Source organism: Vicia villosa, linkage group LG1, assembly GCF_029867415.1.
Source record: "Vicia villosa cultivar HV-30 ecotype Madison, WI linkage group LG1, Vvil1.0, whole genome shotgun sequence".
NCBI classification, from domain to species: domain Eukaryota; kingdom Viridiplantae; phylum Streptophyta; class Magnoliopsida; order Fabales; family Fabaceae; genus Vicia; species Vicia villosa.
The window spans coordinates 101,690,733-101,705,823 of NC_081180.1; the positions used below are offsets into that span (position 1 = coordinate 101,690,733).

The 15,091-nt window shown below is 35.3% G+C and overlaps 1 protein-coding gene across 1 annotated transcript; it reads right to left on the reverse strand.

Moving 5' to 3' along the window:
- Nucleotides 1–2,006: 2,006 nt before the first annotated feature.
- LOC131650382 (uncharacterized) lies at nt 2,007–3,121 on the reverse strand. The gene is made up of 3 exons (XM_058920095.1): nt 2,978–3,121; nt 2,629–2,873; nt 2,007–2,526 (listed from the first exon to the last, which is right to left on the reverse strand). The coding sequence occupies exons 1-3, from the start codon at nt 3,119–3,121 to the stop codon at nt 2,007–2,009; spliced, it is 909 nt and encodes a 302-aa protein (XP_058776078.1).
- Nucleotides 3,122–15,091: the final 11,970 nt, after the last annotated feature.

Below are 15,091 nucleotides of genomic sequence, written 5' to 3' on the forward strand. Positions count from 1 at the left end.
TTTTTTGTGGTTGAGTATAAAATTATGAGAGTTGTTGATTGTTAGTGCATGAGAATGAAGACTTTGGTAAAGGTGAATGGTTGGTGAAATAAAAAAAATAAGGGTTGTCAGTTATTTATAAGAAAACATTAGGTTAAAAGGAAAATGGGCTTGGACCTCACTGAGAGCTTAATTTATTTTATTTTCCTTATTTTTAATTATTTAAATGAATAAATCAAAACAATTGAAATAAAATAATTTAAGGGGTGATTGGATTAAAACTGTGACTCAAAATTTCCCAACTTTTACCAGCCATAATTTTCTCAATTTTCATTATTTGAGAATAATTTTGAATTTGTTGGGAAGCTTAGGATGTGCTCTTCAATTATTTTTGCACTTGAAGATTTTTGTCTTTAAAAATGAGAGGGCAAATTTTAAGGTATGACAGAGGAATACCTCTCCAATGAATCCAATGCTCTCAAAATTCGCCTCTTGAATATTCCTAGCTGTCACTTTATCTCTAGGTATCTGAATTCCTCCAAAATTTAGCAATAGGCCTTTAAACAGAAATTCCTACATGTTAGCAATTTGTAACATCGTGTCACGATACTTATACATTGCGCCGCGATATAGGGGGAGTTTTGTTTTCTTCACTTTTTCTTCAATATTTTCACCAAGTCTTTATTTATTCCTTGTGATAGTTTTTTGCTTAATTATTCACACTTTGGCGTGGCTTTTGCTCGTTAATCTTCCAATTTCATTAAAATTTTCTTGTAAAAATCAGGTAATGACGATTGTCATCACAACCCCAAACTTAATATGTTGCTTGTCCTCAAATAACCTATCTGAACACTGAAAATTTCATCAAAATTAAAATGCTTACTCTTACTAATGAACATCACCTTTCTGTTTTCCGATCAACACTTCTTATCCTTGCTTCAATCCAATCAACTCTAGGAATTCTTCCTAACATACAAGTACTCAACTTGTCTCTCATCTCACATATATGCACTCAATTTGACATAGTAATCACTCAATCAGCATACAAAAGCATTTAATAATGAATTTGGAAAATTTCTAATCGAATCAATCAAATTCATATTTAAACACATACTTTTGATTTCTTTTAAAGGTTGTAACGTGACTTATGTCAGGATTGGATAATTAAGGATAGTAGGCTTAAATCTTTCGAGTTAGGTACCTAGTTTTCCCGACATTATCTAATTCCTTCCATATAACTCTTTTGTAATTCACTTGGTACTAGAGAATTGCGTATTGTTGGTCATATTTTTTCCAACTTTTATTTTGAAGAAGCTATGTTAACTTCTTGTCTTTATTTATTTTTCTTTTTTTACCAATTTATTTAGTACCCTAACCCCAAATTTTTTTGTAGTTTCTTCATCTTCTTCACTGTCAGCTTCTTCCTCTTCCTCATCACCCTCTTCTTTGGACATAATCTTAATCAGCTTATCCACATTTTTCTTTATTAAGGAGCTTGATATGATAGTTTCTTCAAGGGATTTTGAGACTTCCTTAAGTTCAAGCAGTACATCCTTCTTGGTGGATTTGGATAAAGGAGATTATTGGTCTTGGTACTTTGTCACCAAAATGTATGGAACATGTGTTCCAACAAACACCTTATCAAGAGTAGGTAGCCCTGCATTTTTGAACTGAGCATCTTCTGGATGCAAAACTTCAGGGTGTTGATTCAATATATTTCCAGTTATTAAACATGGAAATGCTATATGTAGCTTAACACCAAAGGAATCAACATGCTTCATAGTTTTCTCAAATACATATTCTCAAAAACTCATCTTTACATTGGTTCCTATTAGGAAGATAAGTTTGGCCAAAGCAGTGGTTATATTTGAGTTGTGATTTGTAGGTGCCCAATTTGATGCACCAATCCTATTCAGAATAGAAAACTTCACACTCATGCTTCCACTATAGATTAACCCTTTCTTAGGCCATTGCTTCACTTGCACACCAGTAATATCATTAGAAATCTTATCCATAGTAGGAACCTTCTATGTCTTTGCAGACTTGCTTCTACCCAAAAAGTCATTAATGATGGAGGGTGAAAATATCATGCACTTTCCTCTTACATAAACCTTGTTATAATCGCTACTTCCTTCAAGATTACACTCACTAGTAATGGTCGTTATGATTTCCTTGAACAACTTTTCATAGCAGGGACCAAAATCAGCTATAGTTTTCATTAGCCCAAAAGCCTTCAGCAAATCCATAATTTCTTTACAATCAAGAGCATCGGTACCTAGCTCTCTTTCATAAGAAATCCTTCTTAGAAAAACATACTTCCACTTCTGAACATTTATTTCACAATGGAATAACCTATTATCCACGGGTGCAACAACAACACTCATAAGAATTCTCTTTCCACCAACCTTTCTCCTTATGGTAGACGCAATGTCATGGACATCTTCTTTAGCATATGTCTCAGAGTCACTTGATTGAGCTAGCTTTCTCTTTAGAGACTTCTTCTCAGTAATTTTCTCTTGAACCTTTCTTTTCTTATTCACGGGCGTCCTTTATGGAGTTTTCTTTTTCACAATTTCAGTTCTTTTCATGGAGGTTTTTGGGGGTACACATTTCTCATTCTTCTTCTCTTTTACCCTATCAGCCACAGACCAAGCTATACTCTTCAGCATAGTAACAACAAGTTCTTCATTAGTTTCAGTTTCTTCATTCACATCCACCATTTTTTTAGCCTTCTCATGAGTATCTTTATCTTCAGACTTGGTTACATTTTCAATGATGCTCTTCATTATATGGGCAATAGGAATGTCATCATCCACACCAGCTTCTACATTCCATTCACCTTGAACCTCATGTTCTTCATTTTTAGGGTTCTCCTCTCTTAGGTCTTCAGAAAACTCATCATATCCATCCAAGACGTCATTTAGATAAGTATCAAAAGTAGGGATATCCACAGTTGGTTCAGTAGGGGTTTAGCATGTGGTTCATTAGATGTGGTAACAATTGTTTCAACATTTGGTTCAACAAGTGGATCAACATGTGCTTCAACATGTGGTTCCTCAAGAGTGGTTTCAGCATGATCAATGATTTCCCCAATAGGGTTGGATCCATACCTATTTTTCTTTAGTGTTACTTTCTCCCCCATATTTACTCCTAACATCTTAACCCCATACATATTGGTTACTAGTTTGGTCCATAGGTATTAACTTAATTATAATTTTGACTCATTTTTAAACTGGTTTGAGGAACTTGAGAAAGATAAATATGAACAGTTATGGTAGAGTAATAGAGAGAGAGAGAGAAATTTTCAAGCGAGTAAAAAAGAGAAGATTTGAAAATGAATTAAAATAAGAATCACGTGCCTTATTTCACGTCGAAGAATGATGAAGATGACTAGTTGAATTGTTGTAGCCTCCTCTACCTTTGTTTCCATTCCAACTTCCTTTGTCTTTCTTTTCTTTTGCTGACTAGGCCTGCTGTCATACCCCAAAATTTATCCATCTCATTTTATCTGCAAATCTCATGCATAGGTGTAAGACTCAAAGGTTTCAAACTATTTCTATGACAAAGTTCAAGCTTCAATTCCCAAGATTGCTCAGTCAATTGCTCAGATAGTCAACAGTCGACTAGTTTGACCTAAAAATCAACTATGGTCAAAGTACAGTCAAACTTCCTGATTTTTTGTCAACACCCTTATTTTGAAGTATAATTCATAATTTGATCAAGGGTTGATCATGACTCATCAAGGAAAGTTCAGAAATCAACAAAACTCAAAGTTTCTAAATAAGGGTTTTTTACCTAAAAGTCAATTGAACTTTGACCAGCCATAACTTTCACATGGAACATCAGAAATTTTCCATCCAAAGTTTATTTTGAAGGAAATTGAATTCTCTACAACTTTGTCTCTCACATGCCAAGTCTAAAAATGCTTCACTTGAGAGATATGGATCAAAAGATTGTAGGTCATTTTTGAAAGTCAACCAAAAACAGTTTTTTGTCAAAGTCCACATCACCAAGATAAAATCCTCAAATGCAAAGAAGGTTCCAAAGTGGTTGTAGAGAACATCTTGAGGTTTCCAAAAAGTCCTAGAACTCTTCCATATCTTAAACATTGAGGGAGATATGCCTTGTCAAAGTGGGACAATTTTGAAGGAAAAATGTGAAATAAAAGTGGTTCATATTGGATTTTTTTGCAAACAAGTCCAATCTTTTTTGTCCTAATCTTCATCCTCATGATATCCAAGATTCAAAATTCAATTGCCACGAAATTACATGATTTATTTGATTTATTTGATTTATTATGAATTTTTATTCATTTAAAAGATGATTAAAATTACGTAAATCAAAAGAAAATCAAATATTTGGTTAGAGATACTATAAGGATCAAATCCAATCAACATTCACACCATATTATCAATCAAATTTCGTGCATATTTGATTTGGAATAAGTGAATCAAATTTTGGACAAAATTAGAAAGATTATGAACCATATCTCAATCAAATTTTCATAACTTGCAAATCAAGATACAAGTGGATTTTCTTCATAATTGTTGACCTATTTCATTCATCTATAAGTACATAATCATTCCAGACGCAGAGACAACGATTTTCTCTGCAGAAAGAACCCTAATTGAGTCTTCAAAGTTCAAGAAAAATCAAATTCAGTTTCCAACATTCAGCCGCTTTCAAGCCAATCTAAGGATTCAAACACGATCCTTGAAGGTTCTTGAAGCAATTTGGATCACTGCACGACATCAACACCCCCAGAATTATCTCCTATAAGCTGAGGTATGTCGTGAAATTTTCAAACTCGATTGCTCTGATTCATGGCATATAAACATGTTTTGAACGCACATTATGATTTGCTATGATGTATAGAATGATTCTGGATGATTTATTTGGTGAATGCTTGACTATACCGAGTTATACCATTGTTGAAAATTAGGGTTTTGTTTTAGGGCTTTTCGTTGCATGTACAATTAGGCCAAATTAAGGCCATGGTTGTATTCGTGAGGTCCAGATGAACACTCCCATGGCCTCGCAAAAAAAATTTTGTTTGCGTTTGCATGTATTCGTAAATGCAGGGTTGTAGCTATGGACGCGTTTGTAGGTATAGGTCGTTGCAGGACCTAAAACGACGGCCAGTTTTGATTTCAAAACAAACAGATCCGGTGCTTTAAGACGCATGCTAGTGTGGTGCTCCTTAAGCGCATCAGCCATCAGACGAGTCTCCCATCAGATCCAACGCTCATGGACGCGTAAGTGCACCATGTTCCTCTAGAGACGTGCCACACAGGATCAGAGCTAAGTTTCTTTTAATTTTTTTTAGTTTTAATTACATAATTCCTTTTTTATTTCTTTTCTTTTCTTTTTTTCTCAAATAATTATTTTTTTCTAAAAAAATTTTATATTTACTAGTAAAATTATTTTTTTGATAATTATTTATTTTTAATCGTAAACTCGACTTTTACATAATATTACCAATAATCATTTTTAATACAAAAAATTCAAATTTTTGCATATACTTTTAATCAATTAATTAATTAGGATTAATCCAATAATTATTTAAAATCATGTAATTATCATATTTAATCGAACGTTCGACTTTCTTAATTTCTAATGGTTACTTAAAATATTAAGTTAATTATTTTACCTAGTTTGTTTTAATCATTTATTTTGAATTAGAGTTTGTGTAATTAATCAATAGATCTTTCATACACTAGTCTTCCCCTTTTCATTCTTAATTTTCAAGATTGATCGAAGGTTCGATTGAAGGTTCAAGCTATATAAATATGTTTGAATTAATTATTTTTTCTTTTTCCTTTTGCCTTTATTTTTCTGCCCTACAGGTGTTTATTGTAATAGCGTAGGAACTTTTAATTCTGCCTTTATTTTTAACTGTGTGGTTAGTAATCCTAGGGAGTGCAAGCCTTGTTAAAATAAATTAGACCACTTATTTACAAGACAAATATCTGAACTTAACCACATGATTGTGCCACACACACACCTTTAGGGTAACCCTTCTTATGCTTCCTGTTGCCTTTTAATTACGATTCTAAAATAGTCAAGTCCCTCGATGCCGAGGATACCTAAAGCAAATGCTGCCTTAATTCATTGAAATCATCATAAGATTTTGTCCCTCGATGCTGCCTCGGAAATAAAGATGATTGTCCTTTTGCTAAGGTATCCTCGCCTGTTGCCTAAATGACTATTCTATCCTTCCCTAAAGACTACCTACCCTCTATATGGTAGGGACAGTTTTATGGCGAACGATACTTCCTCGATGACCCTTTACATCCAATAAAAGGACTTCCTACCCTCCTATGGTATGGATAGCCCTTTCAAACTAAAAAGCTAAAAGAACAATTTTTCTAACTTAGGGTAGGTGCTCCTAATTGCTTGCTCTATTCAAATTCAAATTCAAAATTCAAAATCTTTTCCCACTTCTTTTCAAAGAATCTTTTCAAAAAGACTACACTTATTTACAAGCTAAAGTTCTTATTCAAACATTTTATTATTCACACACTACACTTCAAACATTTTGAAAACAAAGTGAGCTAAGCAATTAAGAGCTCATGGATAACCATGGATACAAAGGGTGCTCACACCTTCCCTTTGTATAACCTACCCCCCAAACTTAAAATCTTTTTAAAAGTTCTTTTCCTGTTCTTTTAGCCTTTCTATATATTGGATAAAATAAAAGTTGGTGGCGACTCTTGCTATCCGCAACATTTCTAAAAGTCAGTTCTCACACCGTGTTACACCTGCAAATCCACATCGCTCTTCGACTTTCTTGTAGCTCTCTCAGCCATTCTTTGTTCATGAGATTCAAACGTCCCTTGAAGCTCATCCTTTGTTAATGTTGATAAATCTTTCGACTCTTCTATTGTTACCACCACGTGGTCAAACTTTAGAGTCAATAACCTCAAGATCTTTGCCACAACTGATCTTGATGTCAACACTTCTCCACATACCTTCATTTGATTCACCACTTTCGTAACCCTACTGAAGAAATCAGCTATGCTTTCACTTTCTTCCATCTGAAGCAATTCATATGTTCTTTTGTTAGTTTGTAACCTCACCTCTTTCTCCTTTTATGTGCCTCCGAAAGAGTATTCAAGAATTTCCCAAGTTTCTTTCATTGATTTAACCTCACCTCTTTCACCTTTCATTTGGAATAACACATTTATGAATTATGAAGAGTGTTTTATAATTCTTCATCTTCAATTCTTTGTGTTCAACCTTTTCTTCATCTGTTGTGTTTTCTGCAAGCGGTGTTACTCCTTCTTTCACAAGATCTTGATAACAGAAAATCACCTTCATCTGCTTGCACCAATTCTCATAATTCGGACCTTTTAGAATTGGGAGACTCGCCAAAAAATGCTCATTCGAATGATTCATTGACATCGTGATTTTCTTCCCACGATCGCTCAGTCGGTGCTCTAGATACCAGATGTTGAAGGTAATTCAAGGGTCAACACGAGAGAACATTTTACACTTGGGACACACCTTTGTGAGAGACATACCGCATATTCATCCAAAACTTTAAGGTAATAGGTGTATGAGTTCTCTCACATATAAAATGTTCAATCTTCACTTTTCTAATCAATGTGAGACTTCTTCCTTACACTTGATTCTTAACATATACAAGTTTAATAGTAATGTATTTAATAAAATGGGTTAAATATATTTTTCGTCCTTATAAATAACTTAAATTTGATTTTAGTCCCTATAAAAATTTTCTTCAAGTAATGTACCTCCTAAAAATTTTCATCCACACTTTTGGCCCCTCCTGCAAAAATCGTCGCTAATTCAGTCCTAAGTAGAAATCGTTGGTAAAACCGTCGATGATTCTGTCACTAAATTGTAAAAACTATCGCTAAGTTGCAGAAGAGGTCAAAAGTGTTGATGAAAATTTGTAGGAGGACTATTCTTTGAAGAGTTTTTTTTAAAGGATTAAAAGTAAAATATGAGATATTTAGGAGGATCACAAACATATTTAACCCTAATAAAATTGATAGACATACATGTCTATATAATAATAAAATTGAAAATATATAAATATATATAATGCAGATATGAGACCGAGTGACTACTAAAGTACTTGTATCCGTGTCCGTTCCCGCTTATTTTTATGTGTAATTTCCTGTATCCATGCTCGTACTATTCATTTTACATATTTATCCTAACTAATGTGAATAATTTTTGCGAGTATCTACGGGATGTTGGTGCACAATGAATAAAGATGATGACAAAGAGAATAATAGAATAACGGCGCAAAAGAGATGAGAGGATAAATGTTGTATTCTACTATTAATGATAGCTATTACAAGGCTATTTATAGGAAATGAAAATCTTGCCACATAAGCCCTAAAAACAGTAAACTTAGTGAACAAGTTTAAGGTACAAACAGTACAGTACTACAAAATACTAAAGTACCCTTACTACTAAACAGCTAAGCTAATGGGACCCAAAAGATAACATCTTCTGGTCAACAACATCTTCCGAGTAACAATCAGAAGATCCGCCCACATTAGAACTTCTGATGCTCATCTTCTGAATATTGAATTACTCTTCAATACCATCCCTTAATTCATATTCTTCACTCAAAGCTGACAACGCCAATTCCATCCCTCAAGAGCAGAAATTGATCCGTCTTGATCGCCTTCGTCAGAACATCTTCCATCTGCTTCTGGGTGCTACAGTGCACAACTTCTAATGTTCCATTCTTCACTTTAATCTTCGGTTCTTCTAATAAGTTTAGAAGCCACACAACTTGACATGCAGCTACAGCACCTGCGATGTACTCAGCTTCACAGGTTGATAGAGCAACAACAGGTTGCTTCTTGGAACTCCAAGAAATAGGACCTCCCAGAAACATGAACAAATATCCAGAAGTACTCCTTCTATCAACTCTGTCTCCACACCAATCAGAATCAGAATAACTCAATAATTCTGATTCTTCCTTTCTCCCAGAAGGAAACAATATGCCATACTACAGAGTTCCCTTGACATATCTCAAGACTCTGACAGCAGCTTGATAATGGGACCACTTAGGTTTACTCATGAACCTACTAATCAATCCAACTGCATAGCATATATCAGGCCTGGTATTACACAAATACCTTAGAGAACCAACCAGCTGTTTGAATACCGTAGCATCAACATCTTCACCTTCAGAATCAGAGTCCAACTTCTGATTCGTTTCTGACGGTGTAACAGCAGCTTTGCAATTCTCCAGCTTGAATTTCTTCAGAAGTTCTAACTCATACTTCAGCTGATGCAGAATGATACCATCTTCTGAGTACAGAATCTCCATCCCTAGAAACTATGACATTTTCCCAAGGTCTGTAATCTCAAACTCATTCATCAGCACCTTCTTGAACTTCAACAGATCTTCTGAGCAATCCCTGTAAGCAATATGTCATCAACATACAGACACAACAGAATCATATTACTTCCAGAATGTTGCACATGAACTCCATATTCCATCTCACACTTCTGAAATCCTTGCTTCTTGAAAAATGAATCAATCTTCAAATTCCAAGCTCTGGGTGCTTGCTTCAATCCATACAGAGCTTTGTGTAATTTGTACACCATCCCTTCCTTATTCTTTTTCACAAAGCCAGGGGGTTGTGACACATATACCTCCTCTTGTAATGGACCGTTCAGAAATGCAGACTTTACATCCAGATGCATCAAAGACCAACCTATGTTCGCAGCTAACACAATCACCAGTCTGATTGTTTCATGTCTAGCTACAGGAGCAAACACCTCAAAGTAATCTAGTCCAGGTTTCTGAAGAAAACCTCTAGCCACTAGCCTCGCTTTGTGTTTACAAACTGATCCATCTGGCTTCAGCTTTACCTTGAAAACCCATCTGACGCTGATGGCTTTCTTCTTCTTTGGAAGTTCTGTCAGCTTCCAAGTCTTGTTTCTTTCTATAGCCTCAAGTTCTACTTTCATGGCATTCAGCCAGACCTTCTTCTTGAGCGCTTCTTCAATACTCACTGGTTCAGAATCTACTAACATGGCACACTGAATGACATCTCCTTCTGAGTCAACTTTTGTGTCTTGTAACATGTCAAAATCTGCAAACCTTCTAGGTATTGTTCTGACTCTTTGTGGCCGTTGAGCTACTTCAGAGTCAACTACTCCAGAGTCACCACCTCTAGAGTCTCCACCTTCATGATTATCTCCAGAAGCGTGTCCTCCAGACTCTACGTCTTCAGAGTTTTCCCTTCCAGAATCATGACTACCACCAGACTCTGGATCATCATCAGAATCTGGATCAGAATCAGATTCTCCATCTGACTCATCATCAGAATCTGGATCAGAATCAGATTCTCCATCTGACTCATCTTCAGAAGATGCTTCATCTTCTGACTCATCTTCAGAAGATTCTTCATCTTCTGACTCTAACTTTTCTTCAAAACTAATCTCTATATCAGAAGTTGGTTGAGACTCTCTCCAATCCCAAACTTCTGATTCCTTCACAATGACGTCTCTGCTGACTTCAACTTTGTTAGTTTCTGGACAATAGAGCTTGTATGCACCTGTACTGTGGTACCCCACCAATAACATCACTTTGCTCCTATCATCCAGCTTCTTCCTTCTAGCTTCTGGAACATGTTTGTAACACACAGAACCAAAAACCTTCAGATGACTAACACTCTGCTTCTCCTTAGTCCACTTCTCTAAAGGAACAATTTCCTTCAGCCTCTTTGTTGGACACCTGTTGAGCACATATGCTGCAGTAGCAACAGCTTCTCCCCATAGATTATGAGGAAGCTTCTTCTCTTTTAGCATACTTCTCGTCATATCAAGCAAAGTACGGTTTCTACGTTCAGCAAGACCATTGTGTTGAGGAGTATAAGGAGCAGTAACCTCATGCTCAATTCCACTATCAACACAGAACTTCTGGAATTCTGTAGAGTTATACTCACCTCCACCATCCGTTCTGAGAATCTTTATCTTCTGACCACTCTGCTTCTCAGCCTTCACCTTGAACTTCTGGAATTCTGTAAACACCTCATTCTTAAACTTAATGAGAGTTACCCACGTCATTCTTGTGAACTCATCCACAAAAGACACAAAATACTTATTTCCTCCAAGTGAAGGTTCTGGAAATGGTCCACACACATCAGAGTGCACTACTCCCAGAGCATGCTTTGCTCTTGGAGCAACTTCTGATACAAATGGCAATCTGGGTTGCTTGCCTTTCATGCATACCTCACATGACTTCTCAGGCTTCACAATCTTAGGAATGCCACGTACAAGCTTCTTAGAACTTAGATGCCCCAGGCTTCTATAGTTCAAGTGCCCCAACCTCTTGTGCCACAGCTTACTATCACCTTCTGAGCCTTCAGCACTCAGACACTCTATTTCAGCTGTTTCTACATTCACCTTGAATGTTCTGTTGCTTCCCTGTTCAGATTGCATAATCAACTTCTGATTGGAATCATACAACTTCAAGAGGTTTTTCTTCATAACAACTGAGAAACCTTTCTCAATGAGCTAACCCACACTCATCAGATTGCTTCTGATTCCAGGAACATACCAAACGTCTTTGATTAGAACAATCTTTCCATTCTTCACTTTAACTTTGACATTTCCCATACCTTCTGCATACAGGTACTTATCATCAGCACATCTGATCTTTGTCCTCCTTTCAGAGTCAAAGTCTATCAACCATTGTTTGTTTCCAGTCAAGTGATTTGAACACCTAGTGTCCATATACCACCACTCTGACGAACATCTTTCGTCAGACTTTGAAGCCATCAATAGCACAGGTTCATCATCTGAACCTCCTCTGGCTATATTTGCTTCTTCTGATCTCCTTCATTTGTTTTCCAAACAGTCTCTAGCAAAATGGCCAAACTGTTTGCAACGGTAACATTGAACTTTCTTCTTATCCTTTCCCTTCTGATATTTCTTCTCATCAAAAGTTGAGGCTTCCTTCTGGAATCTATCACCACGTCTATGCTTCTGGTCCTTCTTGACAAAAGAAGCCTTCAGAGCTTGCTCAACTTCTCTCTCAGAAGTTCTCTCAGTCAGACGCAACTCTTGTGCTTCTAAACTGCTTTGCAACTCTTCTATTCTCATGGTTTCCAGATATTTAGAATGTTCAATAGATACAGCAATATAATCAAATTGAGGAGAAAGAGACCTCAATATCTTCTCTATGATTACTTATTCAGAAAGAGTTTCTCCACAAGCCTTCATCTCATTAGTGATCACAATCACTCTAGAGATATACTCGGAAACTTTCTCATTGTTCTTCATGTTGAGATTTTCATATTGCTTTCTCAGGGATTGAAGCTTCACCTTCTTTACTGATACGTCACCACCGTAACACCTGACCAGTATATCCCACGCCTCCTTAGACGTCATAGCATCAGAAATCTTCTCAAACACATTCACATCCACACACTGATGGATGAAGAACAACGCCTTTTGATCTCTCTTGTTTGTTTCCCTCTGCGCTTCTCTTTGTTCTTCCGTTGCATCCGCTGCAACAGGAACATATCCTCTAGTGACAAGATCTAAAACATCTTGAGCACCAAATAATACACGCATTTGAATCATCCATCTATTCCAGTTTTTACCATCAAGAACTGGAAGTTTGGTATTCAAGTTGCTTCCACTCATCTTCAAACTTGTGCAGAAAAATCAGATTTCACTCACACTCACACAGTGTTTCCCAACCCACAAACAACCAAGAGAAAAATGTGATTCAACACAACTTTGTTTCCCAGAAACAAAATCAATCACACAGTCACACAAACTCACGTTCACTCGTGTTTCCCTATGTTTGGAACCGGAGCTCTAGATACCAATTGTTGGTGCACAATGAATAAAGATGATGACAAAGAGAATAATAGAATAACGGCGCAAAAGAGATGAGAGAATAAATGTTGTATTCTACTATTAATGATAGCTATTACAAGGCTATTTATAGGAAAAGAAAATCTTGCCACATAAGCCCTAAAAGAGTAAACTTAGTGAACAAGTCTAAGGTACAAACAGTACAGTACTACAAAATACTAAAGTACCCTTACTACTAAACAGCTAAGCTAATGGGACCCAGAAGATAACATCTTCTGGTCAACAACATCTTCTGAGTAACAATCAGAAGATCAGCCCACATCAGAACTTCTGATGCTCATCTTCTGAATATTGAATTACTCTTCAATACGGGAGATATCTCAAATTGTCATCCTTAGTCACAAGCATCTAGAGACTAATTTTGTGGTTTCATGTCAAATAAAAAAAATTAATTTACATAAGAAAATGTCGGTATAGTCTTTCAAACTAAATAAACAATATGTATATCCTGTTAAGCCAACTAGCTGTGCAGAAACATCCCATACAAGTGCGCTGGTTTAAATTCGCAACATTCCACTTATTATTCTTTAAAAGGTAAATTAAAGTCACTTAACTATTTGACAATATGTATTAATGGCCTTTCATAAATACATTGAATGCAACAATTCTAAGATGGAAAATTGTCGGTTCTCCTTTAAGTTCCAACGGTTGATTCTTTAATAGCTGCTTTGTCACAGTAGTTACACTGAGCTTTTCCTCCACTGGTTTTTGTCTTCAACCCTAGTTAATAATACCTTGACTCTTATCAACACTCTAAATTGGATTGTAAATAATAATAACAACAACAATACAAAGAGACAGATCACACATGAAGCAACGTAAATTCACATAAAGATAGGAACATCGAGGTGTCTCATGGTGTAATCAGTAAATCCCAATGAAGAGTGTCGAAAACCAAGACGATCACGTTGAGCAGCATATTCCTCTAGCACAATTCGGGCATCCCAAACAACCTAGAAGATAGAAGAGACGAATAACAAGAAGTATGTGGTTATTGGCACCATATTTTCTGAAAACTATAGGTTAGTGAATAATATTGTGTGAGTGAAGTGGCTTTATATGCTTCAAAAGACAAAAATTACTAGTGCTTTATAGGTACTAACACATGAAGACAATAGAGGAAATTTCGAGCAATTCGAGATGGGTTGTGAGTTTGATGAGCTTAGCCAAAACTCAAACATAAAATGGTCAAAAAGGAAGAAAAGGCCAAAGATGGAAAGAAAAAGTAATGTTGTACTGTTTTTGTTTCGAATGCACATTATAAATAATGATGTGCTTCGTTTTTGCTTCACTCTATGTCTTTAAATGTGAAACTGACTTCTACCCCACAGTCATCAATTGCAGTTTTTTATCCTATAATTAAAATGACACTGCAAGCTATGTGTACCTTATAATGTTTATGGATCACAATGTTACAAAATTAAACTATTTATTATGTGTAACTTATAATTAATTAAGAAAATGAATAAGAATATTGATAGTGTGTTTCCCTCAATGTCTTAGATTCAAATTCTGCTAGACATAAATAGTCTATTAAAAAAAAGAAAATGAATAAAAAGATTGAATTGATTGAGAATAGGTCTTGTGTTACAAATTTATTACTCAAAAGAGAAAAATAAATTTATGTCCTCTTTATATTATTTACTTTTGATTTCATTCTAAGAGTCTTATAAAAATTGAAAAGAAATTCTCAAAAAGAAGGTAGTAGTAATTTTATAAATAGATAACTTAATTAATGATAAAGTGTGTACATCAATTTCTTTTTTACGGGAGAAGAGTTAATTCTTTTTAATAATAATATGATTCTGAATATATATTGGTACATTCATAAAATTGTAAAAACTAGTAAGAGATAGAGTCACCAGTAGCAAAACAAGAGCAACCTCTTTAATTTATTTCCTAGCGAATTTAACATGAGAGTTTTTAAATTTCATTTAGTCCATTTAGGATAAATTCCATTTAGTCCTTTTAGATTTATGGAAGTAAGACATGAAAAAAAATTAAAGGTTGAGATTTAAAATTAATAATTATTTATTTAATAAAAATAAAAAGAGAGAGAACAAAATTACGTTTTCTCTTTCCTCACGTTCCAACTTCCAACCTTCCATCATCTTTCATCACCATTTTTCTTTCCAATATCTTCTCTTTCTTGCTAAGTGTTTAGATATTCCAATATTTCTTTTTTCTCTTCATTTATCTCTACATATCAATCTTTCACCTCCGTCAT

Bases quoted from the DNA above. Each gene is read 5' to 3' on its own strand.
- LOC131650382 (XM_058920095.1), bottom strand. From the start codon at position 3,121: ATGGGGGAGAAAGTAACACTAAAGAAAAATAGGTATGGATCCAACCCT. The intron at 2,874-2,977 runs GTTACCACATCT...GGATATGATGAG, and splicing joins AACCAAATGTTGAAACAATT to TTTTCTGAAGACCTAAGAGA. The intron at 2,527-2,628 runs GTCTGTGGCTGA...AACTCCATAAAG, and splicing joins ATGCTGAAGAGTATAGCTTG to GACGCCCGTGAATAAGAAAA.